At 34.8% G+C, this 27,246-nt stretch overlaps 3 protein-coding genes across 8 annotated transcripts; 2 read left to right on the top strand and 1 right to left on the bottom strand.

The window, feature by feature from the left end:
• Positions 1 to 913: 913 nt before the first annotated feature.
• On the top strand, positions 914 to 15,358 carry LOC130815318 (farnesyl pyrophosphate synthase 1). 3 transcript variants are annotated; one of them, XM_057681739.1, is made up of 13 exons: positions 937 to 1,233; positions 1,328 to 1,352; positions 1,516 to 1,631; positions 3,794 to 3,880; positions 3,956 to 4,072; positions 4,173 to 4,261; positions 5,562 to 5,613; positions 6,503 to 6,598; positions 7,398 to 7,442; positions 8,145 to 8,234; positions 8,329 to 8,400; positions 8,475 to 8,603; positions 15,224 to 15,358. In XM_057681739.1, the coding sequence occupies exons 1-12, from the start codon at positions 1,081 to 1,083 to the stop codon at positions 8,601 to 8,603; spliced, it is 1,071 nt and encodes a 356-aa protein (XP_057537722.1). In that variant the 5' UTR covers positions 937 to 1,080; the 3' UTR covers positions 15,224 to 15,358. The 3 variants fall into 3 exon arrangements, with proteins under 3 accessions (XP_057537724.1, XP_057537722.1, XP_057537723.1); XM_057681740.1 differs by having other exon boundaries at positions 15,184 to 15,265; XM_057681741.1 differs by lacking the exon at positions 15,224 to 15,358 and having other exon boundaries at positions 914 to 1,233; positions 8,475 to 8,864.
• LOC130815319 (myb family transcription factor PHL7-like) lies at positions 9,358 to 26,635 on the bottom strand. Of its 3 annotated transcripts, none has more exons than XM_057681744.1 (8): positions 26,396 to 26,635; positions 24,945 to 25,086; positions 23,242 to 23,318; positions 23,112 to 23,154; positions 22,846 to 22,903; positions 22,479 to 22,548; positions 20,964 to 21,524; positions 9,358 to 9,798 (listed from the first exon to the last, which is right to left on the bottom strand). In XM_057681744.1, exons 2-7 carry the CDS (start codon positions 25,069 to 25,071, stop codon positions 21,000 to 21,002), a joined length of 900 nt encoding a protein of 299 aa, XP_057537727.1. In that variant the 5' UTR covers positions 25,072 to 25,086; positions 26,396 to 26,635; the 3' UTR covers positions 9,358 to 9,798; positions 20,964 to 20,999. The 3 variants fall into 3 exon arrangements, with proteins under 3 accessions (XP_057537727.1, XP_057537725.1, XP_057537726.1); XM_057681743.1 differs by lacking the exon at positions 9,358 to 9,798 and adding an exon at positions 20,675 to 20,885; XM_057681742.1 differs by lacking the exon at positions 9,358 to 9,798 and having other exon boundaries at positions 20,419 to 21,524.
• LOC130815317 (C2 and GRAM domain-containing protein At1g03370-like) lies at positions 11,428 to 20,280 on the top strand. 2 transcript variants are annotated; one of them, XM_057681737.1, is made up of 9 exons: positions 11,428 to 13,862; positions 15,224 to 16,378; positions 16,871 to 17,053; positions 17,165 to 17,448; positions 17,544 to 17,660; positions 17,734 to 17,996; positions 18,517 to 18,679; positions 19,273 to 19,542; positions 19,620 to 20,280. In XM_057681737.1, the coding sequence occupies exons 1-9, from the start codon at positions 13,514 to 13,516 to the stop codon at positions 19,800 to 19,802; spliced, it is 2,967 nt and encodes a 988-aa protein (XP_057537720.1). In that variant the 5' UTR covers positions 11,428 to 13,513; the 3' UTR covers positions 19,803 to 20,280. The 2 variants fall into 2 exon arrangements, with proteins under 2 accessions (XP_057537720.1, XP_057537721.1); XM_057681738.1 differs by having other exon boundaries at positions 13,763 to 13,862; positions 15,184 to 16,378.
• Positions 26,636 to 27,246: the final 611 nt, after the last annotated feature.

Genomic DNA, 27,246 nt, shown 5'->3' with positions numbered 1-27,246 from the left:
GGTATCTGATCGATTTAAGTCTTTTTAATTAAAGAGCCTCAAATCTTAGTTGGTATTGATTCACAATTTCTTCGATTTAGTTTGATTTTTTGATTTTACGTCTCAAAAGAATGAAAAAAAATATATATAATAAATATGACATTAAAAATTATTATGTATTTTTATTCTGTCAATGATATAATTCTTTTGAAAAAATGAAAAAGTTGGGAACGAAAACTGGATTAAATAAATTGTTTTTTCATTTCTACTTTTGAGAAATTTACTTGACTTAATAGATGCATGAACATAAAAATTCAAATGTATATAAGATAAGATGATATGATATCAATGCATATAATATCATCAATGCATATAATATATAAATTAGCTAATTTGGAATGAAATGATTCATTATCTTTTAAATTTCTCAAATATATATGGTGTTATAACTTCAAATATATTATGTTATAATCCAAAATAAATTATGTTATAATTCCAAATATATGCTGGTATAACACTAAATATATTATGTTATAACCTCAAATAAATGATGTTATAACCCCTAATATATTATGTGAATTTTCACATAACACTTATACGTGCGCGTCAGTTTTTTTTAAATTAATATAATGGACTGGACTTTTGAGAACCATCTTTACAAAAACGGACTCAAGTAAGAATTCTTAAATATTATAAGGGTTTATGACCTATCTCACAAGGGTATATGTTAAAAGAATTTTCAAATTTTAAAAAAAATTAAGATGATTCTCATAATATTTTTTTCTTATTTACAATAATTATTATAGATAAAAAAATAATTATGTCCAAACTCGAAAAAAATATATAAGAGAATTCTCTTTTATAATGTTGATTAATAAACGTAATTAATATCCCTTATAAGATGTATTGTGGGCTTGTGGCATAGCTTAAACAAATCGATATTATGATTTGAAATTTATTAGTAAAATATCATTACTACCTTAATTATCTTTCATAATGATTATTTTCCTTTCATGCTGGAATAATTTTGACTTTTTGACTAAATAACCGAACCCCATGTAAATCATGTAAACAATTCAGTACGAACTACTAATTTGAAGTATGAACCAAGGTTTAGGGATACTGAAATCGAAAATGGAGGGCATCAAGGATGAGAGGGAAAGATTTAAGCAAGTATATGAACTTCTCAAGACAGAGTTGCTCCAAGATTCTGCCTTTGAATATGACCATGTCTCCTGTCAATGGCTCCACAAGGTTACTTTTTTTTCATTCTCAAGTCTTCAGTTTTCAAATTATTTACTCCTTTCTTGACTTCTTTTTATGTTCCATTGCTTATTGTTGATTACAGATGCTGGATTATAATGTTCCTGGGGGTGAGAATCATTGAAATTTCTGTAATTTTTTTGGTGTAATTTCAAGCTTTTGGTTTTTCAGATTTTGGGTTTTTTTGGTTTTTAGATTTTGGGTTTTAATGTCTAATCAAGTTTTAATCTTTTGGGTTTTATTGTCTAATAAAGTTTCAATCTTTTGGGTCAGGAAAACTCAATAGAGGGCTGTCTGTGATTGAGAGTTGTAGGTTACTAAGTGATGGAAAACAGCTTGATGAAGATGAGCTTTTCCGTGCTGCTGTTCTTGGTTGGTGCATTCAATGGGTATGCTTTTGTATTTCAACTTATTTGCCCCTGTTCCCGAGTATTGGTGAATCATAAAAAGATAGAAAGTTAATCGTATTTTGTATCAATTGGAGCATGTAACACTTTTAGGATTTGGGTTTTGATTCTTGTAGCCCCCTCTCTCAGCCCCTCTATTCCCTCAGCCTATTCTATACTAAAAATAAGATACTAAGGGTTCAATAAAAGGGCAAGGAAGACATAATATGACTTAAAAGGCAAAACTGGAAAAGGATATGTAAAGTTTAGATTTACATGTCAAGTTAATAATTACTCGGATCGATACGATACGAAGTAATTTAATGAACGATAACGTTTACAGTGAACTAGTGAACTAACAAATGTTTGACAAAAAATAAAATTGCAAAATGATACAATAATTTAAGGAGGTTCACCCAATGATGCTACGTCCTCCGTGGTGTGTAGTTGTTTGTCTGTATTATTTCAACGGAGTAAAACACTCTTACAAATGAAGTATTACAATTGAGTGAGAGATAAAACAAAGACTATGTGTTTGGCTTAAGGGTTGTGTTTGATGATATTTGGAAGAACAACTGAGCTTCTTATTTATAGGGGAGATCACACTATGCAATATTCAATACATTAAAGCTATGAATAAATGATAATAAAACAGCCCAAAGCACTTGAAGAGTCAAAGAAAGCATCGTAGGAGCGTCAGAAGATCCGTTCGACCAAAACAGAGGCTCGCTCGGTCGAGCGGGCTACAGCAAGCTACTGGAAGTATTCTGTTTGTTCACTCGATCCACCCAGGAGCTCGCTCGATCGAGCGACCTTCAGGAGGCATTCTGACAGCTTTGCTCGACCCAGCATAGTAGATTATCTTTTCCACTTCTTCATTAAGATTCATAACTCCCATGTTTAAGTCACACACATTAATCTCTTCATTACTTCAAGAATAATTCCATCACATTCAACACACATTAAGTTACTCACTTATAACACCCATTAACTTACTCCATAGGATTCCATTTGATGAGTTCACACACATGAATGTACAATCAATTTGTGCACTCAAGTCACCATACTTCTCAACATTAAGAAGTGGAAAAGGATATGTGGAGTTTCAAATTACATGTTGACATAGTAGAAAGCTGAAATAGTAGAAAGTTGAAATGAATGGAGGAAATTAACTCTCGTGGACGATCATTGAGACTGATCTATTAGTTATGTAGCCTATCTAATCTTTTGGTATCACGACTTTGGTATTGTTGTTGTTATTCTCATTATATGGAGTGTTAATGGTTATATGGTCTGGGTCCATGTAATAATTGGCTGATATACCTATATTTGTACTTTTCTATCCATACATAGCTAGTGTTATATTGAAAAAGTGACTACATTTATTAGAAAGACAACTATGGTTTCCTCTTCAGTCCAATTATTGTTACCTTGGTAGTTTTTTCCAACATCAAGCTCAAACCATTAGTTTTATTGTATTTATTTTAAAAGTTCAATTATTATGCCTTAAATTACGGAGAAGTTCTATTTGCTTATAGAATTTTTCATATATTCCCTTTGTTCAGTCAACATTTTAATAAAAACGGTGTCACTTTCACGACTTGTCATATCATTTATACTCTTTTGTAATCAATACGAGTATAGGAGAGGTTGAAAGGTCATATCCTCGTTAAATTTTTGAAGTCTTAGACTCTTAGGAGATATAGCTTTCACAAATCACAATTCGTGCATAACACCAAGCCTCCCTTTAAAAATAATTGGGGAGTCCAGCACAATTCAGTTATGACTGATGAAGTGCGAAGTGTGTTGTAGCCTTAAGACTAGGGCCTGCATAATTAAGCACATTAATGTTAGTCTGTACTTTGACAGTTTACAGTGTTGGATCCTGGGTAGTTGTTTCTGATTGATCGTTGATTTGAAACATCATTTGAACTTCACATAAATAAGTGCTCATGATTTAGTAAACCTTTTAAAGTGTCTCATGGAATCCGTCTAGAATAGAAAGAACCGTCAGACTGACTCTAATAATTTTCCTTTTGAACTGTTTTCTTATCTACTTTGCACACTCTATGTTTTCTGTTTCTTTACTTTTTACGTTTATTCTTGATTGACCCTCAATCCCAAACCATCATTATTGACACTGTAGTCATTATATTTTTTTGCAGTTGGTGGGTTGTGTGCTCGTGTTTGATGATGTTTTGGATAACTCTCATACAAGGCGTGGCAAGCCTTGTTGGTATAGATTGCCAAAGGTTTATGCCGCAATTCTCCGCCTTTCTTCTCTTCCTGCATTTTGTAGCAGCTTTGTAATATAGGTTTGTTTACAGGTTGGCATGATTGCTTTAAACGATGGCATTCTACTTTGGAATCATATTAACAGGATTCTTCGGAAACACTTCAGAGATCAACCGTATTATGTAGATCTTCTTGATTTGTTCAACGAGGTGGATGTCTATTTTTTTTTATTTAAAGACTTCATGATTTGTTTACACCGGGATAGTTACAATTTGATTTTTCTCGTCCTTCTTTTATGTTTTAATACAGGTGGAGTACCAGACAGCTTGTGGAGAAATGATCGATCTAATAACTACTCTTGAGGGTGAAAAAGATTTGCTGAAATATACTCCAGACCTGTAAGTGTGAATTTCTTATGTGGACATCGCAATGTGAATTGTTAACAAGAAAAATATCCATTTTGTCATAATATTTAAGTTTTTTGGAACATTATATAATTTAAAGTTTATACAGACCTTTTAGAACCAAATACATATTTAATAAGATTATAATGGTCGATTTGTTAGAATAACAACTTATAATGGTCGTTAATACATAATTTTGAAGCTTATGTTATTAATTGGGTTTTGCGGAACAATAAGCTCACATCTGTTACAAAACGACCATTATGTAATGGAGCGACCTCATTTTCATTCCATGCATAGCAATGACTTCTGATTATTTTTGGCATATAGGAGCGGAAAGCTGGACACATAAATGAGTGGTAAAAGAGGATCACATGTTCATACAATATATGATATATCCCATCTTGGCTTAAGGTTTTGGCATTGCTAATTTCATTCCAATAAATAAATCATGATGGTAATCATGCACAAATTATCTCAAAGTGTACACATTTCCAAAAAGAATTACTAGATGAAACTTGCCAATATTTTCTCCTTTCTTTTTTGTTTTTCTATTTTTTTTCATTACAGCTCTTCCTCCCATGATAAAACATATCTACTAGATTGCGGCCGCATCGAAAATGTTTTTGAGGTTACCATGACCACATTATAGGACGTGATAACTGCTACACAATCCGCATTGACCGTGAAAGTGATTTTGCAACCATCACCGCAATTGCTACTGCATTCAAATTTTTGCAATATACTTTTTTCCTAGCGAGGGATTATTTTGGGCAGACTGCTACACAATCCGCATTGACTGCGAAAGTGTTTTTGCAACCATCATCGCAATTGCGACTGCATTTAAATTTTTGCAATATACTTTTTTCCTAGTGGGGATTATTTTGGGCGGACTACCCTTATATCAATTATTCCTAACAATTTTCTTAGGGACTAAGTACACTACAGGGCTACAACTATAGTTCATATATAACTCATGGTCTATGTTACTCGGACTTTTCATTTTGCTTCACGTACCCGTGCCCGTTCCTTAATCTTCGGACATTGGTATGACACTTAGACACTTCATTTTAGACGTAAAATAGAATATTTAAACGTATCTAACACTTGGAACACGTACTAGTATCCAACATCAGTACTCGAGTCCAAGTAACATAGCTCATGTTTGATTTCTCATATTCTTTGTTGTTAGTAACCTTTGTCAACTTCATTTTCATGTTGTTTAGCTTTGACCGTTTTATAAAGTCATTTTTGTTCCATTTTACTAGCTTAGTTGATTATATCCTGCTTGCAGTCAGCGCCGCATCAGCAAGTTCAAAACTGCTTATGGAACATTTTATCTCCCGGTGAGTCAATTGTCTATCTTTGTTTTGGAGTATTTTGTTTTCATTCCTTGACACTCAAGGTCCATCAGCTGTTGCTCCCTCCCCTGCTCTTTATGATGTGTAATCATGTTGCATTTGCATCATGCTTGATCAATTAAAGGTTTAAAATGTTTTAGACCTATTCTTGATGAGCACATAATTTTCAGATGATAAGCATATATTCCATTTTTTGAGCACTTGGTAGGGCAAGTTCTAGCTTGCATTGATGAATGGCTTGAATGAGCACTAGAGTCTCTCGTTCGAGCAGCTTGGGGCAGCAGCATGCAGATTCTTAAGAGCATGCTTTGCTTGAACGAGCAGGGGATGTACTCGTTCGAGCAAACCATGTCAGACCTTGTGTTTGCTGCTGCCACGCTTGTATCATTTGGGGATCCCTATGTTTTGCTTCTTTGACCTTCCTAAGTCTATAAAAGGGTCTTATCGGTCAGATGAAGAGATAGGAAAGCTGTGCAAGGAAGCTTTGTGGGTTGTTGAATCTTTTAGAGAAACTTTCGTGTAATTTGTCAGAAACTCCATTAAAGTTTTAGTGAGCTCTAGTGAGTGAGCTTTTGTGAGTGTATTCTTGTAATCGTTAAATATTAAAAGTACAAATTGTTGTTAATGGGGGACTGGGAGGGTACCTTAAGGTATCATCACGTTTGTGTTTCTTGCTTTGTTCTTGTATAGTTTGTGTGTGCTCTTGCTTTGCCTCCGTTTTCTCTTGTTTCTTAATCTTTTTCTTTTTCGTTGAGTGTCCAAATTCACGACATTTAGCTTTTGTCCTTAGGCCTTCAGCCAGCACTTAACATTTTCCCCCATGTATATATCGTATTCGTATACATCAACATTTTGTGTTCTGATTTCTGTGCAGTTTGCCTGTGCTTTGCTCGCTTCAGGTAAAAAACTGGATGATTATATAGACGTGAAGGACACCCTTCTTGAGATGGGCATCTACTTCCAAGCACAGGTATCCTTATATTTATAGCCGGAAGATAATTTAGATGTCCCGATTGACCATTTTTGTTACTCAGGAAAGGAAATAAACTGTGCATTTAAATTGGCTCAGAATCATCCCTTTTCTTTTCGTCTAAAGTAGAGCTGGATGAATACCTACTTTTTGATTTATTTTCTTCTGTTCCCTCTTTTGGGAGGATAGACGGGGACTGGTGGCTGTCACATGGTACCCTTGTAATCGCAGCATGACTTGATCTTGTTCACTGTCACATGATTCACTAATCTCTTTGCGAATAAAAAAGCGAATTATGGTCGATTTTGGGCTATTTCAGGGTCATTTTGAGCGAATCGTGAATTTAAAAAAACGAAGTAACTGGTGAATCATGTTACACTAATCTTGATGCTACTGTGTTGCTACTTTTATGAGCTACTAATTATAGTGCAAAAATAAGACCACATTACATCGCATCATAAAGGTTTTCAAGAAAAACCGAACCGTTATTTCCTACACTGTAAAAGGTATAAAAAACTGCATTTTTGGCGGTTTTGAAGAGCATCTCATGCTTTCAGCCGATATTTAGCTTTATGATAACCACATCACTGCTGTAACAAACTAACAGCGGTCCATGTCTCCCTGGTTCATAGTATGTATATATTGTTTACATGTTAGTTGTTAATGACACTAAACTTAAAATGAACAACTTGGAACCTTTTAATTGGAGTCTCAGGTGTTGCCTTTTTTTGGTATCACCTTTACGTGCAAGTTCGGGTTGATCGTTTCTAATGGTAAAAGTTCTTAATCTGCTTTGCAGGACGACTATTTAGACTGCTACGGTGATCCTGAAACGGTTGGCAAGGTAATCAGTGTGTGATGACCTTATTGTTGTGCGACAGCGGAAGCAAAGATCGAAAAACAATAACGGAAAGCAATAAAAATTCAAACAAACAATAAGGAAAATCACACCGAGAAATTAACGTGGTTCACTATCAACGTGATAGCTACATCTACGGGCGCCAAGAATAAACTTTTCACTATAAATCGGGATATTACAAGATGAACGAGAAACCACAACAATGGCTCTCCAAGCTTTTTCTCTCTTAGTTTTCCTCACTTTGTGTTTCATGCATCATGCCCTAATTCTAATTACAAGAGGGGTTTATCTAGTTTGCCACTTAATAAAAAGAAATTAGGTTAACAATTACAAAGAAACCGGCTCAAAACCTAAATAACCGTCAAAAGAATGTGCGAAAACTAAAAACCCGTAAAAACTGCACAAGTCGCGGTTCGCATACTAGTTCGCGGCCCGCGACCTACTTGTTTTCCAAAACAGTAGCTTTTCCATTAGAAACTCGCGACACGCGACCAAACGTACGGCCTGCGACCTGAGCGTCTTCCAATCCAATAGCTACCCCGCGCACTTCGATTCATCTCTTGATTTCATCTTAAAACCTGATCTTAGACTCGGTTCGAGTCACAAAATCCCAACACTTACTCAGGACCTATAATATCAAACGATATCTAGGTTTTGATTTGCATTTGATTGTCTTTTGTGCATCAGATTGGATCAGACATTGCAGATCACAAGTGTTCATGGTTGGTCGTGAAAGCTTTAGAGCTTAGCAACGATGAGCAGAAGAAATTGTTACGTGTAATAATGCTATTTCTTCTTATTAGCCCTTCGTTTACACAATAATCTTAATAGCACCCAAAATACCTTGATAAACAACTTTTTTCGTTTACAGGATAACTACGGAAAACCAGATCCTGAAAATGTTGCATCAGTGAAATCCCTCTACATAGACCTCGATCTTCAGGTAGAATAATTGAAACTAATAGTACGTACAAAAACACAAACAATTGTTGCTAATACTTTTTTCCTTGCTTGTAGGGCGTTTTTGCTGAATACGAGAAGAATGTTTATGAGGAACTAAAAGTCCGCCTTGAAGCTTTTCCGAGTAAAAGTGTGCAAACTGTACTGAAGTCGTACTTGGTTAAAATCTACAAGAGGCGGAAATAGGTATTAAAGAGCGTCATTAACGGATAAAATCTTTATTACGTCATCTTGGCTCCTTAACTCGAGCACTAACAATATGCATGTCCCTGACTAGTAACGGCATGTTGGCTCGGTCGACGAAACTGAGCTACTAATTATACAATAATTTATGGCACTGCACAAATAAGCACCTCAAACAATAAGTTGAAAATCCTTTTGTGATCCATCAAAATATGATTTTGCAATCATGAACATCATCATGAATATTCTTATTTTGAACTTGAACTCATGATCCTAACACGGGTATGAAGTATCTATCTTTAAACATGAATTTTAGATCGCAGGCCGTTAAGTGGGGGCCAAAATTACTATTCAAACAAAAAAAATAAGTGAATTTTAACCTCGTTTACTCTTTAGCATTAACTATATTTTTTATTTTTATTGTATAAATTAGACAATATTTTACTCTAAATTAAAGATTTTCTTAATTTTACCGTAGAATTCAATTATAAATAATATAGATATCATGCAAAAAGTGATCTATGTTCAAATTGAGACAAAACTCAATTTACAGTGATAATAGCCTACTACATAGGAAATACTATATTTTCGTAACACTAATATCCAAATAAGAAAATACTCCCTCCGGTTTTCAAAGGTTGCTACATTCACTGTAGCAATAGAAACCAAGGAGAAGGTATCTTGCCCATATTGCCCTGATTTGAAGTAACAAAAAAGCATATATTTAAAGTGGTTTCAATATTAATTGGGGCAGGAATAAGAGCGACTACAAAATTTCTAATGTAAAAAGTACACAGAGCCCACAAGTTTGGGCGGAATTTACTTACCTCCCCAAAAGTTTCAACATTTTGGCGGTAATTTCTGGGTATCAATACCACCCTTTAATAAAGTAAAAAAAAAAAAGAGAAGAAGCATACAATAGTTCACATAATTACAACACTTACACACAATACTTCATTGTAACTAATAGTTGAAACACTGCACACACTTGCACATTTTTTAGTTGTAGTTCCCTCCCTTGTTATGGATTGTTGATGATTTTTTCTCTATTTGTTGGATAGTTTTTTCTTAGTGTTGATGTTTTGTATTGCTTCTAAGCTCTTGTCGGTGGTGGTTGTTGCTTGATTGTTGAATTCTTGTGGCTTGAATTGACATGGAAGATCACTATTTTCACTTGGGTGTTGATGAGTTGATATACCTGAAAAACATGCTTGAATCAGATTCAGATAATGAAGAAGTCTACACCTTCTCATCAGATGATGAAGAAGATGAAGTTTTTGAGAATGAGTCAAACACAACTTTTGTAGATGCTTCTGTTCAATTTTATGAAGAAGAAAATATGCATATAAACACTCACAACACAAGTAATCAATGCAAAAAAAACTAAAATTGATAATCAGACAAGGAAAAAATTAGCTCAGGTCTTATTGCACTCTGCCAATGAGCATGTTGAATTGTCTAGGGATACCATTTCCAAAGTTGCATTTGACTTTGGAAGACACAAAACAACAATTAGCAGGTTTTGGAATAAGTTGGTTAAATGGCAAGCACTTAATGGCTCTCTAATTGATGTGAAACACAAGAAAAAAGGAAGGTGTGGGAGGAAAGAAAGAGAGTGTGATGAAGAACGATTAAAAACAATCCCCCAGAAATAGAGAACAACCATCAGACAATTTGCGGAAGCATTGGGTGTAATACACGGTGTCATAATCCGTCTTTTGAAGAGGGGAATCATTAAATCTCACACTAGCAGTATGAAACCCTCGTTAACTGAAAGCATAAAATACAAAGAATGGAATGCATTTTGGGCATGATAGTTTCAGAGTCACTTCCAGGGACAATTCATCAACCTCCAAGGTTTCAACTTTTATGTAATGTGGTAAGTGGTTCATACAGATGAGAAATGGTTTTGGTTGAGCAGGTTAGTTCAAAGGTACTACTTGTAAACAAATGAAGAAGAACTAATTAGACACGCCCAAAGCAAAAATTTCATACCCAAGGTAATGTTTATTGCAGCAGTAACTAAGCCACAATTTAATTCAAATAATGCATATTTGATGGGAAGATTGGTATATGGCCTTTCACTGAAGAGCACATTGGCAAAAGGACTTCTGTCAATAGAGAAAAAGAGACATTGAGATTAGAGCTAGGCATTTAGTGAGAAGGGATATAATCGGGCAAGCTATAATAACACAAATCATTCCAGTAATAAAGGAAAAGTGGCGAGCTGAGGGTACGATCCAGGCGGCTAACACAAATGGGTTCAATATGCACCTAATATGTCAACCTGCCCAAAGTCCTGACTCAAATGTGCTTGATTTAGGGTTCTTCAATGGAATACAATCACTTCAACAAAAAAAGTTCCAGATGATCTAGATGCATTATTAAAATCTGTCCAAGAAGCTTTTGATGAGTATAGCCCAAAAAATTTACATTTTAATTGGTTGCAATTGCAATATGTTATGATTGAGATTTTGAAAGTAAAGGGTGAAAATGGTTACAAAAATCCACATAAAGGCAAAGCAAAGCTTGATAGGATTGGTCAAGTACCATATCAAGTCACAGTTGATCCAGAACTTTTGGATAGATCTAACGAATATTAAATGAAGGGATGTTTGAATTTGTGCAAAGAGAATAAGATCCAAATGATATTGTGAGGTAGAAATTTTGGGATAAACATGATATTCAGGGGAAAAGTTTGTAAATTTTGGGTTAAGATATGTAGGGGAAAAGTTTGTAAATTTTGGGTTAAAGATATGTAGTGGAAAAATTTGTAAATTTTGGGTTAAACAATCTGTAGAAAAAAGTATGAAACTTTATGAAGTAGAAAGGGAAAAGAAAGCTAAGGTTAGTTCTTTTGAAAGCTTCTTTTTGCAAAATGATTGTAGCAGCCCAAACAAAAACCTCTTAAATCACACATGAGTCAAGAATATAGAATGAACTCAAGCAAACACAAGGCTATTAAATCAATACACACATCTAGGCACACAAACTCTATTGACCATTCTAGAACTTGCCATTTGATCATTAAAAACTTTCATCATTTTTAAATCCCTTTTATCTCTCAGTATTTGACTTCATAGATATAACTTATTGGCATTGGCAAACAATAAAATTTCATCATAGCCAACAACACTTTAAACAACAACCCAGCAAACAGTCCAATATTACATGAATTAAGTATAACAAAACAGTAAATCAGCGGTAACAATTAATCAACATCAAACCATGACATTATTATGCAAAATAAAGGAATTGGGGTAAGTGATACTCTCATGTTTGCAGAACAAGTGTGGATGCTCCTTGCTAAAGACTCGAAAAATATTGAGAAATTCATTAGGCAACACAAATTTTTTTCAAAAATTAGCCCCTTTTAATTCTAAATCTTCAACCATCCTTTTTTTCACTTGTTCTTCTCTTTGTAGCATGTCAACTGTAGAAGTCTTTCTTTTCCTACCCTTCATAGCTACAAAGTGAAACCCCAAAACCCTACTCAATTGCTGAAAATTCAAGACCCAAAAAATAAATTCAAAACCCTAAAAATTGAAAATTGATGCACAATCGAGAACCTAAAAAAAATCGAAACTGATGCACAATCGAAACCCTAAAAGATCGAAATATACTCTCCAAACCCAAAAAGTTCGAATCCCTACATATTCCCACAGTAAAACTCCCATACAAGTTGAAAAGCAACAACTATATTTGCACCCAATGATTGATCGAACACCATAATTGAAAAGATGGAGAAATTTTAATTGAAAATTCTCAACAAATTTAAGGTTTTAAGGTGAAGAGCTCATGCTTGAAAGAGAGAAAATGAGAGGAAATGGATTTATTCAAAGGTTGGGGATGAACTGTGATGACTTAATCACCTTTCTTTTAATGCTTAATTAATTTTAGTTAGGAAATGGAGTAGCTGGAGAAAATTTTTTCTCTTAATGTTTAATTTTAGTATTTCATGAATTAATGAGATGGGTTGGGAATAATTTTTATTTAATGTTTAAATAAGTAGGGTAATAAAAATAATAGTAAGGGTAAAATAGTACTTTTAATAGTTTTTTTAACCAAAAATGAAAAGTGTAGCAACTAATAAGATAATTCCATTTGAAAAAAGTGTAGCAACTATTAAAAATCAGAAGAAGTATGATATAATGGATAAAATATTTTAAAATTTTAAAATAGAGCAAATTTATTAGACATACTTCTTATAAAGGTCAAAAATGAAATATAGTAATCGTATAAAAATGTTCAGATCATATCCATTAATTTAAAAAATTTACTCAATCTTATTACCGATTATATTTAACTCAACTATACCTGAGACGTACACCTCGTAAAATAACAATTTTAATCTCGTATACGCACGAAATATATACAAAACGATTTTCAAAAGGGAGGGAAATCTAAAAGTAAAATATAAAAGACGAAAAAGGATAATGAAAGAAAGAAACAGAAAACGGAAAAATTGGGTACTGTTCCAGGTACCCACTTTTCGTCTTCAACAAAAGTCTGCGTTTTTCTTTTTCCCGTTTTCGTAACCGCTTCAATCCAATTTCCAATTTCATCTTGTTTTAGGGTTCTAATCAATTTCATCTTTTGTCAATCCCCTTTATACATCAACTTCATAATTTTTTCTTCTTTTTGTATTCTTTGATGAGTAAACATAATTACTTTTTAGGAGTAATATTCAAATTTACCTGTTTGGAGTTCCATTTATGATCCCAAACTCCCTTTTTTTCCCACGCATTTCTTTCATAATATTCAATTTTGATTTTTGTTCTTGAGTTTCTTTATTGGATCATTCTTCTTCTTCTTTTTATTCTTAAATTTCCTCTTCTTTGATAAATCAAGAAAAGAGAAGGAAATACTGATTATAATTATTGCTGAGGATTAATTTGTAGCTGAAAATAAAAATGAAATTAGTAGTGAAAGTGATAGAAGCAAGAAACATACCAGCAATGGATCTAAATGGGCTGAGTGATCCATATGTAAGATTACAAATGGGAAAACAAAGGTTTAGAACTAAAGTGATCAAGAAATGCTTAAACCCTTATTGGGGGGATGAATTTTGCTTTAGGGTTGATGATTTAAGTGATGAATTAGTCATTTCTGTTTTAGATGAAGATAAATATTTCAATGATGATTTTGTAGGTCTTGTTAAAATCCCTGTTTCTAAGGTTTTTGATGCTCCTGATAAGTCTCTTGGTACTTGTTGGTACCCTTTGCAACCCAAGAGTAAAAAGTGTAAATCCAAACAGTGTGGTATTCTTCTTTTACTTCACTCTTCATTTTTCATTTTCTTTATTAAAAGTTAGGGATACAATTTATAATACTTTCATTACTTATGAGTCACGTGGGTTTTTGTTTGCCTTAAAGATTTACTTTTGATTTTTCTTTTTTTGGCAATGTACCTTATATTTTATTTGGTTCTCATTTATCATTGTATCTCTAATTTTAGGAGATTTTGGTAGGAGAAGTGCAAATGAAATGGAATGGTAATGCTTTAAGAGGGGTAATGGTATTGTTAAGTATTATTATTGTTAGTTGTTTGGTATAAAGAGGGGTATGAGTATGAGAATAGTGAGAGAAGGGATGAGAAGGATGAGTTTGTTTGTTTATTTGTTACTTCGGTGTTATTGTTGTAACAAAGTAAATGACAATTATGGAAAGATAATGGAAAGATTACCCACACAAACAATAAACATTAGGTAGCTTAATTCGTTTCCTTTTCCAACTCTCAAAATGAGCTACCAAACACCCCCTCCCCCTCATTGCCAGGGGTGGAGCAAATATTGATAAGTCATTTGAAGGTCCTGTGCAGTTTTTAAAAATTATGATATTTTACAAACAACTTTGTATTTTTAAACACTTAACATATACTACGTAATTTGATATTGAGGCCCTAACTTTTTAGGGCCTTGTGTGGTCAAAAATGTTGAACATGGTCAGAACCTCTGAGCAGTGGATGTTAATGAATAAGAGCTAAAAACAAATCAACTTTTGGGTTTAGATGGATGAATTTGTTCATTCTATTTTTGTTGTCTTTGAGTAATTGAATAATTATAAGCTGAACCCAAATTGGAATGTTGATACCCATGCATAATAAGAGTATAATCTATCCCTCATGTTTTTGGTTGCTTTAAAGAGTTGCATATGATTTTTTCAATCATTAATGCAACTTGTTTTATCGTGGATGATACTCATTTTAGTAGGAGCTAAGAATATCAATTTTCATCGTATGAAATGAATGAGTTTTTCAATTTTGCATGTAGCTGATGACAATATGCTATGATATCATTTTAAAGAAAAGAAAGCAAAATGCAAACTAAAGTTGCATTCTTATTGATCATACGGGTTTTTTCATTTTTTTAAGTGCTGATTTTAGCTGCACTTTTTCTTACATTTACATTCTTTTAGTACTGGCACTTTGAACTGGATGATACTTCTAGGCATGTCATGAATGAATGAATGAGCTAGCGACTGTTGTATATAGTCAACAACAATGTGATTAAGTGGTATTTATTTAAACAGATAAAATCTAAGCAAAAATGGTAATCTTGATAAATTTGAATATTTCTTGCAGATTTGCTCAGGGTTTCCTTTTCTTTGTCGTTTGTTGATAGGTGATATTTGCCTTCACATATATCTTTCTCAATATAGTTCTTCGGTGGAGTTGCCTAATGCTCCTTTGAAAACGCCTAGAAGAATTGACAGTGGAAAAGGTGAATCGGTTTCGTTATCTTCAAGTAGTGCCTCGAGATCATCGTCTCCTATGAGATTGGAGGCTACTTCTGCTAAGAATGATGATGAATTGCTAAGTCAGATGTCTGACCAAGCAGAAAGTTTCAAATCTGATCTCAACAAGGGGGTCTCTGATGAGTTGACACCTGCAGCCTCTTTTGATGAGTTGATGAAAATTATGGATGGGCAGGACAAGGGAAGTGAGCTTCCCAGCAACTTACCTGGAGGGGTTGTTTTAGATCAGCTCTACTCAGTCAGCTCCGCTGACCTCAATTCTCTAATTTTTTCACCCGATTCGAAATTTCTTGCTTCATTGGCAGAAGTTCAAGGAAGAACAGAATTGATTTTGGGGCAATGGGAATTTGATAATGAAAATTTGAAACGTCAGATCACCTACCTGACTGCCCCATCAAAATTATCCAAGTCTGTAAAGGCTTTCGAGACTCAAACTTATAAACTGGTCAATGGGAATTCGTTTGCAGTCTTGGTCAGCGTTAGCACTCCAGATGTCATGTATGGAAGCACCTTTAGAGTGGAGATGCTTTACTGCATCACTCCTGGGCCTGACTTGCCATCGGGAGAACAATCCACAAGGTTGCTGATATCCTGGGGGATGAATTTTGTTCAAAGCACAATGATGAAGAGAATGATTGAGAATGGAGCACGACCAGCCATCAAGGAGAGTTTTGTTCAGTTTTCTAATCTTCTGTCTGAACATGTCAAGCCTGTTGATCTGAAGGGAACTGGATCCCAAAAGGAACAGGTTTTGGCATCTTTGCAAGCAGAACCGCTGTCAGATTGGAAGCTGGCTGTTCAATACTTTGCTAATTTCACTGTGGTATCAACCATTATTATTGGAATTTATGTTCTTGTTCACATTTGCCTAACACCTCCTAGCACCATCCAGGGGCTTGAATTTGTTGGACTCGACTTGCCTGATTCTATTGGTGAAGTTATCGTATGCAGTGTCCTGGTACTTCAAGCTAAACGAATTTTTGAGTTGGTAGCACGTTTCATGCAAGCCAGATCACAGAAGGGTAAAGCTGATGAGCTCTTTTTGATAATGTGCACGATATAGCAATAGTAGTAAGCATAAAGTCGTAAATGTAGACTTCAGAACATTTCTTTTATCTATTTCCTCCTTTTTATATTTGCTACTACGAAGAATATTGCACACAATTTAGATAAGTGGAGAGGGGAGGTAACAATATGGGGCAAGTGGGAAGATATTGAAGAAAATGATGGAGAAAGTGGGAAGAGAGTGAAGAAAATGCGAGAGGAAGTGGGAGCAGAAGAAAAGTGAAGAAGTAGGTGGGCAACATACTTAAAATAGTAATGTTGCAACTGATATGGCACTTTCCAAAATGGAAAGTGTTGCAACTAATAAGAAACAAAGGAAGTATATGTTAATGCGTTGTCTGTGTATACTGTAACCTACTGACCTAACTTGTTCCTCATTCTCATTTGTGTATACTGTAATGTTGTTTTAGTTTCCTATTGACACAATTTTGTCATACATGTCTCTGCAGGCAGCGACCATGGAGTTAAAGCACAAGGAAATGGATGGCTGCTCACTGTTGCATTAATTGAGGGAAGCAACCTAGCAGCTGTGGACTCGAGCGGTTTCTCTGATCCATATGTGGTCTTTACTTGCAACGGAAAAACGAGAACGAGCTCAATCAAGTTCCAGAAGCTAGATCCTCTATGGAATGGTAAGCTTGTTTCCGCTTCTATGTCTTATCATAATTGTTCTCTGCTTGCCTTTCTAATTGGACTTGAGCTGAAATGGATATTTTTTGTTTGTGCCTTGTACTAAAATGCAGAAATATTTGAATTTGATGTGATGGATGAGCCTCCGTCAGTTCTAGAACTGGAGGTTTTTGATTTTGATGGACCTTTTGACGAAGCAACTTCTTTAGGTCATGCTGAAATAAACTTTCTCAGAACAAATATTTCAGAGCTAGCAGATGTATGGATTCCACTCCAAGGAACGGTAGCCCAGGCATGTCAGTCAAAACTGCGGTTAAGGATATTTTTGGATGACACACGAGGCGCTAATGCTGTCAGAGAATACCTTCAAAAAATGGAAAAGGAGGTTGGAAAGAAGGTAATGGGGTCCATTACGTATATAACATTAACGTTTAATTCCTTTTTTTTAGTACTTTGTCGATTTATTTACAACCATTGGGCTCGAATTTGCAGATTAATCAGCGATCCCCTCAGACAAATTCAGCATTTCAGAAACTATTCTGCCTTCCTCCAGAGGAATTTCTAATCAATGATTTCACTTGTCATCTGAAGCGCAAGATGCCACTGCAGGTGCTGTAGTTTTTGTATGCTTGAATTAGAGTAAAAGTCTTCATTGCTCATATAGTTTCACTTGCACTTTCAGGGACGTCTATTCCTATCACCAAGAGTAATAGGATTCCATGCTAGCCTATTTAGACATAAAACAAAATTCTATTTTCTCTGGGAGGACATAGAGGACATTCAAGTTGCTTCTCCTAATCTTTCATCAATGGGAAGTCCGACTATTGTCATAACTCTGCGGAAAGGAAGAGGTTTGGATGCAAAGCATGGGGCAAGAACTCAGGATGAGGAAGGGAGGTTAAAATTTTATTTCCATTCATTTGTGTCTTTCACCCAGGCACACAGGTAATTAATATCTTCCTGTAATTTCTGCTCTGGAGAGCTATTAGCTTCCATATTGTTGTAAAAAGAAACTCATACTGATCACTATTTTATTGGAAACTACCTCTTTGTTAGTTTGATTACTTATAAGGGTAAGGTTGCGTACATATGACTCCCCAAACCCCACATAGGGTGGGAGCCATTTAATAGCATTGGGGTAATGGAATGGAATATTGATCACTATTTTACCTCACTATCATTTAACCTGCATAAATATGGCGGGAATGGGGAAGTTGTGTTTTCTCAATTCTAAGAAAGTTAATGAATCTAAAAATTTTTGAAAAAATAAGCATTGAAAATTCAAATTAGGAACTCCGGTGGAATTTTTGAACTATGCATCTCTTGTTAAATGTTATCCACAATGACTTTTTAGTTTAAAGTGCCAGTCTGCTTTGTTTGACAGTCTAGATGTAATATGTGTTGATGAGGAGAGGTAACAAAATTAGTTGGAAGCTCAATTTGCAATTTTCTGGCAATTTTGCAGAACAATTTTAGCTCTTTGGAAGGCAAGATCCTTGAGCCCTGAGCAAAAAATAAAGATTGTTGAAGATTCTGAAACTTGTCTTCAGACAGATGAGAGTGGAACCTTTGTGGGTGATGAGGATGTAAGCTTGAATGAGGTTTATTCTTCTTCTCTGTCTGTTCCGGTGAGCTCTCTATTTCTGTTTCTCTGTTTTACATGCGCGCACACACACACACTCACACACCTGGTAGTAGGTAAAATATGGGCATACCATATACAGGGTAGTAGCTATCATGGGGGTTGTTTGATGTTCGTAAGTCGTAACTAATTCATGATTTTGGGAAATTATTACGCCGTTCCTAGAACAGATAGTAGATACCATGCTTTTAGGGAAAGGATTGTCAATCATGATTTTTGGGCACCTGCATTTATTTAGATGCTGATGACAGATGCAGGCTTCAGGATTTATGTAGGGTGCAAAAATGGTCTTGCACAAAGGCAATTGCTGCGTATTCATTGAATCAGAGACTGACTGGAGAATTTTGCGGTGTTTCTGGTGCTTAACGAGGAATTTCTTTGTGAAAGTTGAATTTTAGATACACCTACTTTGGCGTATATTTGACTGATTGTGCGACCCCATATTGTTGCGATTAAAGCTTTGGCTTTGTGGTGCATTGTTATGAACTTCTTGATTTACCTTTTGCTTTCTATGCAAACATAGTTCTCAATAGGATTGACTTGGCTATATCTGTTTGATGCCTCGTGGCTACTTTCTAGATGAACTTCTTGATGGAGATATTTAGCGGAGGCGTGATTGAGAGAAGAGTTATGGAGAAAACTGGATGTCTCAATTATACTTGTTCTTCTTGGGAATTAGAAAAGGATGTTTACGAAAGGCAAGTTTGCTACAAATTTGACAAACATATATCTCGTTTCAAAGGAGAAGTGACGAGCACGCAACAAAAATCTCCGCTCGCTGATAAAACTGGCTGGCTTATTGAAGAGGTTTTGACACTCCATGGGATTCCTCTTGGTGATTATTTTAATGTAAGGATGTGTTATAAATGTTCTTTCTCTATCATTTTTCTTTAGGGCTTAATCGTTTTCGTTTCATTTTTTTCCAGCTGCACCTTAGATACCAAATAGACGATAGATCAACAGGTTGTTTTGTGAAAGTATCGTTTGGAATTGCTTGGTTGAAGAGCACAAAACATCAGAAAAGAATCTCTAAGAACATACTTTCAAATCTGGCGGATCGCCTTAAAGTGATGTTCGCTACTGTTGAGAAAGAATATAATGGAAGATAAGAGTCTTCAATATGCTCAATCGTTTTTCCATCCGATACTGATTATTGTATTTTGACAGCAGAAATACAGCGTTACTCGTTGCTATCAGAAATCCATACTTCATTCTCAGTATGCAGCGATTCCGATGCAGAGCTTCTTGTAGACATTGCGGACTTTGCGATTCTCTGTGTGCTGATTAGTGCATATCTGTTCAACTGTACATCCAACTGTTCGTTGCAACACCAGATAAGAGTATAGATATCTAATTGACCGCAAGTTCTTTGAACAGTGATTGACGTATCCATTGAATTTTTATTGGATACAAAATCTGTGTCAGGTCCTATATTGTTGGAATTAAAGCTTGAACATTATAATTTTTGATGAATAATGTAAAGTCTTTTGAAATGTGGGACGTGCTTCCATGCCTAAATAGATGAAGATGATGAGGTTAGAGATGCTAATGACATATAATGTGCCCATGAGTATACAGTAATCTTATGAAATGGAGAGTTCCAGACTAAACTCAAGATGACTCACGCAACAACAGTCTAATGAAATTGATCTCGATCTATAAATGACGGAAACAACACCTTAACACCAATGTTATAATACAAAAAACAGGTATGGGAGATTAGGATTTGCCTCAAATGAATTGATTAGTGAGCAGCAATCGGCAAATTTTCACATGAACGGACCACAGAGCTTCTTTTTGTTTGTGGAAACAAGAAAAAATTATATCCTAGTCAATAAGTTGGAAACATGTTACAAAGTCTACATTATCGATTAGATCACTTCATTTTCACCTCTCTAAATGCCCTAAACGTGTGTTAGAACTAAGAGACGTGTACTTCTAACAACATTGCCAAATGGTATGAGCAAAGAACATGCTAACATGATAAACAATAAAAATACAAGAGATCAGCATTTCCTATCATCGTGATCAATGAAAGTTTTGGAACTGGGTGGTATTGGCTGCTGATGCTAGCCAGGGCAAATAAAATCAAAAACAACAAATATGCATATTACCACCAGTCCACCACAGGAGGTGAATCTCTTAAAACTTCAACCGCCTCAACACTGCAAAGAGTTTTCATCCCCTAAAGCCTGATCAAATTAGCACGAGAAGACGTCTGTAACAGAAGAAACTTTCTATTGGACACCGAAGTACACAGAAATACTTACTAATGAAGGCCGGATAGAAATTAAAAATGGAACTCTTCATAGCTTTTCAGTTTGGTCTTCCTCGCGAAGCAATAAAGCTGAACGATCAAGTGCGTCTCCAACATAAATAGGGTGCCCTTGTTGAAAAGATGGAGTCATGGTCGACTCCAGCATCTGCTGGGTAAATACCATCTCTTGGCTTGAAAGGGCTTCATCACTGGTCATACATGGCTTCATTACTGATCTCTCGTCTTTACAATTCTTAGATGTGATAGCATCGAAGCAAGTAGAGTCAGGAGTCAATGGCTCCTGTTGAGATGAGAAAGATGCGTCTAAAGACAGGGTCTTAGCAACTGCACATTCTTTGCTATTCTTGCCTAAAGGTGACTCTGAGGAAGCAGCTGGAGTTGCTGGGTCACTCTCTAGAGAGTCAGGGCAGCCGAGGCACTTATCAGAGCCTGATCCAGAATCTCCACAGCCAGGCACCTCAGCAAGCGTTTCACTAAGGCGTTGTTGCTCCTCGATAATTTTCTTCAAGTATTTACCTTGAGCTTCTATTCGTAATTGCAGCTGTCTTTGCACCTATTGCATATCAAGCACACAAACTGATCAAAAACAGATTTTACTTGATTGGGAAGGGGTAGGAGGAAGAATAATAGGGAAAAGAATCTGTTCCTAATAGTAAGGAAGGCAAATTATAAATACATTAGGCTGCGTATTTGAGCTGGGGAGGGGGCTCCCTTGGCCCCGGCTGTAGCTTCACCAAAGATGTTTACTATACAGGTTCAGTAATTACAAACCACAATCCACGCACCACGCACCATATATTCATGTCCCTTTTTCCAATTCTTAGTGATGTTCAGAAAGCCTAATTGCTAGAGAAATGTATTTTTTAAGAATGCAACATGGCCATGAATAAGCTAAAAACTAATAATAACCTACATAATTGAAAATCCAATTAGTTTCAACTGTGTGGCTGTGTGCAGTTCATAGTTCAGACCTTGACTAGTATTCTTACAATTAATGGTAACACCCCTTTCTGTCTTTCCATTATGTTCTGTACACTAAAAAACAAGAAGGGTGTAGGGGCGCTCCTGTTCCAATATAATTTACCAATAACTTTTAACTAGTATTAATTTTCATTCTATCTAAGGCTAGTGTTCCACATTATGTCAGTTTTCTAATTTAAAGTGCATTTATGTTCCAGACAGCATCAGAATAACATGTTAGAACCTAGAGCATTACTTCTCTCTATATGATGATCCCTAACTCTGTTTGCCTTATTTCCATCTGCTTTTCAAAGTTAATTAGGTGGAGTTTACTGTCAGCAGAACACTCATCCCCGGTCAGGAAATGATGGGCAGAGTCAAAAGGAGGGAAAAAAATATGCCATAGCACTATAGCACCACCTACTCCTAGACAAGTATCACTGAACATACGCAGCAAGACGTAGGCACACAACAATGGAAACTAGTAACATATTCAAGAGAATTAGGATCTAACAGTTTTTTACAGACTGCACAAAGAAACACATGCCTCCAATTGCTCATGCAATCTCTTCTGCACCTCCATCTGCAGCTTTAGTGCCTCAGTGATTTGCATGCCACTACAACACAAATTCAGTTAGCATAATCTTCAGCTACGATTATGGGACTCGCACTAACTTAATATAATAAGAATGGCTACATCTAACTACCAACTCTGCCGGAGCAGTTTTAAAAACCCTTGAAAAAACTTGACTGTAATAGAAATTCATATACCGCCCTCTCGATGATAAGTATACATGATGTCAAGATTCCCCATCTTAATAATGTGACAATCCATCTGCTAACTCAAATGAATTTTACTAGAAAAAAAACACAAACCAAACAAAAGAACAATATAAAGCAAATAGAGTGCTTACGATGAACTTTCCAAACCATAAAGCAAATCTGCAGATTCCTTCTTGTCTGCTTTTTTCCCTAGCATGACCAACACCAAGTTCAAAACAGAGAGGAAGTATCAGAAAAAAATCTCATTAAAATTTGAAAATGAAACGAAAGAAAAAACTAACAAACCCAGAACTCAAAAATCAATAAAATGCTCCAGCATACAATTCACAGATACTATTGAAAAGCCATATTAAGAACATAAAGACCAGTACCCTTTACCACAATTATGGATACTAACCTTCTGATGAGGAGTCTGGAAGATACTTAGCAAGGCGATATTTCTGAAAGAAGAAAATAAGTAGAGTAAGGTGAGCAACGGAAGAAAATAAGCACTAGCAAACTTCAAACTTAACACAAAATATAGCTACCTGTAAATGGCTTTTGACATGATATATTGTCAAGCCCTGTAACCCCATGACCCTGAGAACACCTTTGGGTGTAGCACCTGAAAGACACAAGAAATACACTTAACCTCAAGGTTAAAGCTTTAATAGGGACTAAGCTTCATTACATGACAAGACTACATAGTTGTAAATAAGAGTGCTTAATTGATCTGATGAAAAATTATAACAAGATAACAATTCGACTATTAGACATACATGATACAGCATACGTAAAGAACACAAGAACAAGGTAAAGGTAATTCAATAGCTATGTTTAGATATGAGTTTATCATCCATAATTGTCAAAGCCTTTAAATAGAGGAAAAATTGTCAAAATAATCCCAACTAACCCATTAGCTCAAAATAAACCGCACTATTGAATAACTCAAAATAATTCTAACTAATACGAGTTTCTTCTCAAATAGACTGGAGTGTATTTTAACCTGTAATAAGTGAAAAGCTAAGCGAATAGATGCTTGGAAATTGGAGAATCATAACTTAATTGGGCTTATTTTACTTCCGACAAGATCAAAGCCTTTTTCAACATGAGGCTGATGACACCAAGCTTTAGTCAATGTACGAGTTTCTTCTCTAAAATCAGCGTTGTTTTTGTGATTTCATCATTTTCCAATTAGTCCACTAGGGTAAATTACTTCATATAAATATCATATCAACTGCTTAAATAACAGCTCATTCAAGCATCAATACACACTACTTTTCTAGTAAGCAATTTTTTTGGCATTAATCAATAATTTAAATCAAATGAATATGGCCTCTCTAATTAGATCCTACAAAGATTTCACATAGCATTAAACACTGACATCTCAACTTGTCAGACAATACTTTCTCACCATTGCCATAAAAATCAGAGACTAGTAACTCAGGCAGTTATTACAATTCTCATAAACAAACAAAAATTGTTCTTGCAAAGTGCTAGCAAACCACATATTCAAAGTAATATGAGAAGCTAATCAGCTACCAAGATCAACTAGTGATGAATAAGAGAATGCAACAAGCTATGTTTTCTATTCAAAAAATCTTACCCAAGCCTTGCTCACTGAGGTTTATTATATTAAGTGTAGTTTCATGAACCAGGTGGAAGGAAATAATACATTACTTCAAGAGTAAATTGTGGTAAATAATGAAAAATAATCCAATTGATCACAAATAAATGACACCAAATAATTATAATTAGAGAAATAAAAAAAGAATCAAAAAAATTAAATTCTCTAAAATTGCTGTAGTACTGACTGTTCAAAGCAATGAGCACACTACTTTACATTCAGTAGCGTCAAACAAATATATAGGCTGACTCTTCACAGCAACTAACAAGGAAAGTGAAGGCTTCATTACTAGCCACTAGTTCATAAATATCCTTAAGTAGACACCTCATTGGTTTGAAATGAAAACCCACTGGGCAAAGTTGGAAGTTGAAACACAAATTATTTAAGAAAGCATTCAATATCACTTATTTATTTAAGAAAGATGGATAAAATTTGATATGAAGACACTAAGAATTTTTAGATTTCTTTTGAGAAGTAAAGGGCAGACGGGCGGGTGTTAAATTACAAGGGGATGGAAATCCAAGTATCTAACCCTTGTTTAGACATAGAAGGTGAGTGTCCTTCCAAGATCCTCAGTCCAACACATTCTATTTAGCAAGTATCACCAAAATCAAAGAAACTTACGATCTGGCCCGCCAAGTTGTGCCACTGCATCAACAAAACGTTCATGGAGTTCATGGGTCCAACGGAGCCGTTGCTTTGAAGACAGATTAGGATTGTTACTGAGACTATTCCCACAGACTGGATCCATTGTTGGCAATGCTAACTAGATAAAAGATTTTCAAAATGTCAGTTTAACATTGATAACTAAAAGAACTAATAAATAAATGACATTTATGTAAGTAGGAAAAAATTACAAGGCCCACAACCATAAAACAGGAGGCATTTCAACATTTACGTTGACAAGGATAAAAAAGATATTCAGGTGAATAAGGAAATAATATCACATAAAAATTTCATTAAACCATCATCATCTCTCGCACACCCAAAATTCCTCAATATCTTCAAACCCCAGCTCATGTAACATATACTCCACCTAATTTGAAATTTCAGGGAACCAAGTCTTCCAAACATAGGGCAAACGGAACTATAACATATGCTCGAATAACCAACCTAAAATTTTTGGGTGTTTTAAATTTTGTGAATGCCAATGATCTTGCACATTAAACCCAAAAAATGTACCTTCACCCTTCTTTACTACAGTGTCCATCTACCTAATATTACTTCAATTGGTATTTTCATGGGGACTATCCCAGGTACTTCACTCAATAATGTATCATTTCACTCGATTATACTTTTCAATTATTCAGTAATTTCATCATTTGTTTTCCTACATGATAATTGATACCATAGTTTACTTCCAATAGATTTCCTCATTAATAAGGTTCCAAAACACATTGCTATAATTACTCACAAATTCAAATAGCTTCCTCATAATTGTTCAATAAGCTATCAAACAAGTGACAAGTATTTGCCATCATTTCACCTTTCTTAAATGCTTACCAGTTCCCACATTTATTCCCTCCTTAAACACACTCTTATGTATTGCAATAAGCCATTAAGTCACATTCATACACTTTAAAATACTTCGTTTACTTTAGTTTAATTACTTGTTTTTAGGACCTCAAAATAGCGAGAAATGTAATGTAAACAGGGTCTTAAATTTTTTATTTTTGCTCCGCACCTGCTTAATAGAAAGATTAAGTCACAAATAGTAGGTTTTAGCAACCTTCTATAAGGGTAATAAAAATGAGGAATAATTCCCACAATCCAGGACTTTCGTCAAATGTAAACCTAGAGATGAACCCATAAAGTTAATTCAGCTCAAATTTTAACAGAATAAAAGGGCAAAATAAACATCAATAAACAAGTCATTCAATCTTTACCATGAACGGAACTCTTTATTTTAGATCAATTCATAAACAGTGACTAAATCTCAAATGATAATAGAACTTGTGAGGTTGTTTATAATGTTGGAAAAGTGATCCCTTCATTAAAAATCAGAGATTAATTTAACCTAAAAATGAAGAAGAAACAAAAAGTAGATAGAGGACAAATTTGTTGAAGAGACTAACCTTAGAATGATAGTTGAATTTAGGTTTTCTTCCTTAATTCTGCAGTCATTTCATGGATGATAGTAGAATGGAGGAGTTGTAAGAGGAATGGCTCAGGAGAACAGCCGCTAGGCGTAGGTTGCTGGCCGGAGAATTGGTGGTCAAACAAAGGGGTGAGACTGAATCCCAAAGTCTGCACTAGTCAAAGAACTTTTACTCAGGGAAATTACACTAGCATTTAGTTTTTTCATGAAACGTAATGGTACTGCATTTTTTCATGTTGTAGAACTTCTAGTATTCAGTTTAGTATTTTTCTAAAATTCTTGTTAATTTCTACTTAATTTATCATTTTGTAAGATTTTGCCACATAGTAACATCTAACTTTTGCTTTTAAATGTTTAATTCACCATTTTAACATTTAATTCACCGATTAATTTATCAAAGTCCTTAAATATTGTAACAATTTTATTTTCATTCAAATTATAGCATTATAAAGTTCAAAAGGTGCATTACAAACACTAATAAATAATTCAAAAGGCGCATTTTATAAGCTCAAAAGGTGTATTTTATAAGTTCAAAAGGTGCAATTCAAGCACTAATACATATCTACTTAATTATTACAATTTTTAAGGGCGTTGATAAATTAATCGGTGAATTAAACGCTAAAAGAGTAAATTAAACATTTGAGAGCAAAAACTGGATGCTACCCTGTGAAAAAATCTTACAAAATGATGAATTAAACGAAAATTAACAAGAATTTAACGGAAAATACTATGATAATTAGATAGTGCATAAACTGAATGCTATCATGTGGAAAAATCTTACAAAACTGCTATCCCACTGGTGTTTCATAAAAACTAGATGCTACCATG

This window comes from Amaranthus tricolor, chromosome 6 (genome assembly GCF_026212465.1).
Source record: "Amaranthus tricolor cultivar Red isolate AtriRed21 chromosome 6, ASM2621246v1, whole genome shotgun sequence".
NCBI classification, from domain to species: Eukaryota; Viridiplantae; Streptophyta; class Magnoliopsida; order Caryophyllales; family Amaranthaceae; genus Amaranthus; species Amaranthus tricolor.
Note: the sequence above shows the minus strand (reverse complement) of the source record. Positions and strands in the feature narration are given on the sequence as shown.

Bases quoted from the DNA above. Each gene is read 5' to 3' on its own strand.
- LOC130815317 (XM_057681737.1), top strand. From the start codon at position 13,514: ATGAAATTAGTAGTGAAAGTGATAGAAGCAAGAAACATACCAGCAATG. The intron at 13,863-15,223 runs GTATTCTTCTTT...GTTTGTTGATAG, and splicing joins GTGTAAATCCAAACAGTGTG to GTGATATTTGCCTTCACATA. The intron at 16,379-16,870 runs GTAAAGCTGATG...ATGTCTCTGCAG, and splicing joins GCAAGCCAGATCACAGAAGG to GCAGCGACCATGGAGTTAAA.
- LOC130815318 (XM_057681739.1), top strand. From the start codon at position 1,081: ATGAACCAAGGTTTAGGGATACTGAAATCGAAAATGGAGGGCATCAAG. The intron at 1,234-1,327 runs GTTACTTTTTTT...TGTTGATTACAG, and splicing joins CCTGTCAATGGCTCCACAAG to ATGCTGGATTATAATGTTCC. The intron at 4,262-5,561 runs GTAAGTGTGAAT...TCCTGCTTGCAG, and splicing joins CTGAAATATACTCCAGACCT to TCAGCGCCGCATCAGCAAGT.
- LOC130815319 (XM_057681744.1), bottom strand. From the start codon at position 25,071: ATGGATCCAGTCTGTGGGAATAGTCTCAGTAACAATCCTAATCTGTCT. The intron at 23,319-24,944 runs GTAAGTTTCTTT...TGTGTCTTTCAG, and splicing joins ACAACTTGGCGGGCCAGATC to GTGCTACACCCAAAGGTGTT. The intron at 21,525-22,478 runs GCATGTGTTTCT...GATATGCAATAG, and splicing joins GATTGCATGAGCAATTGGAG to GTGCAAAGACAGCTGCAATT.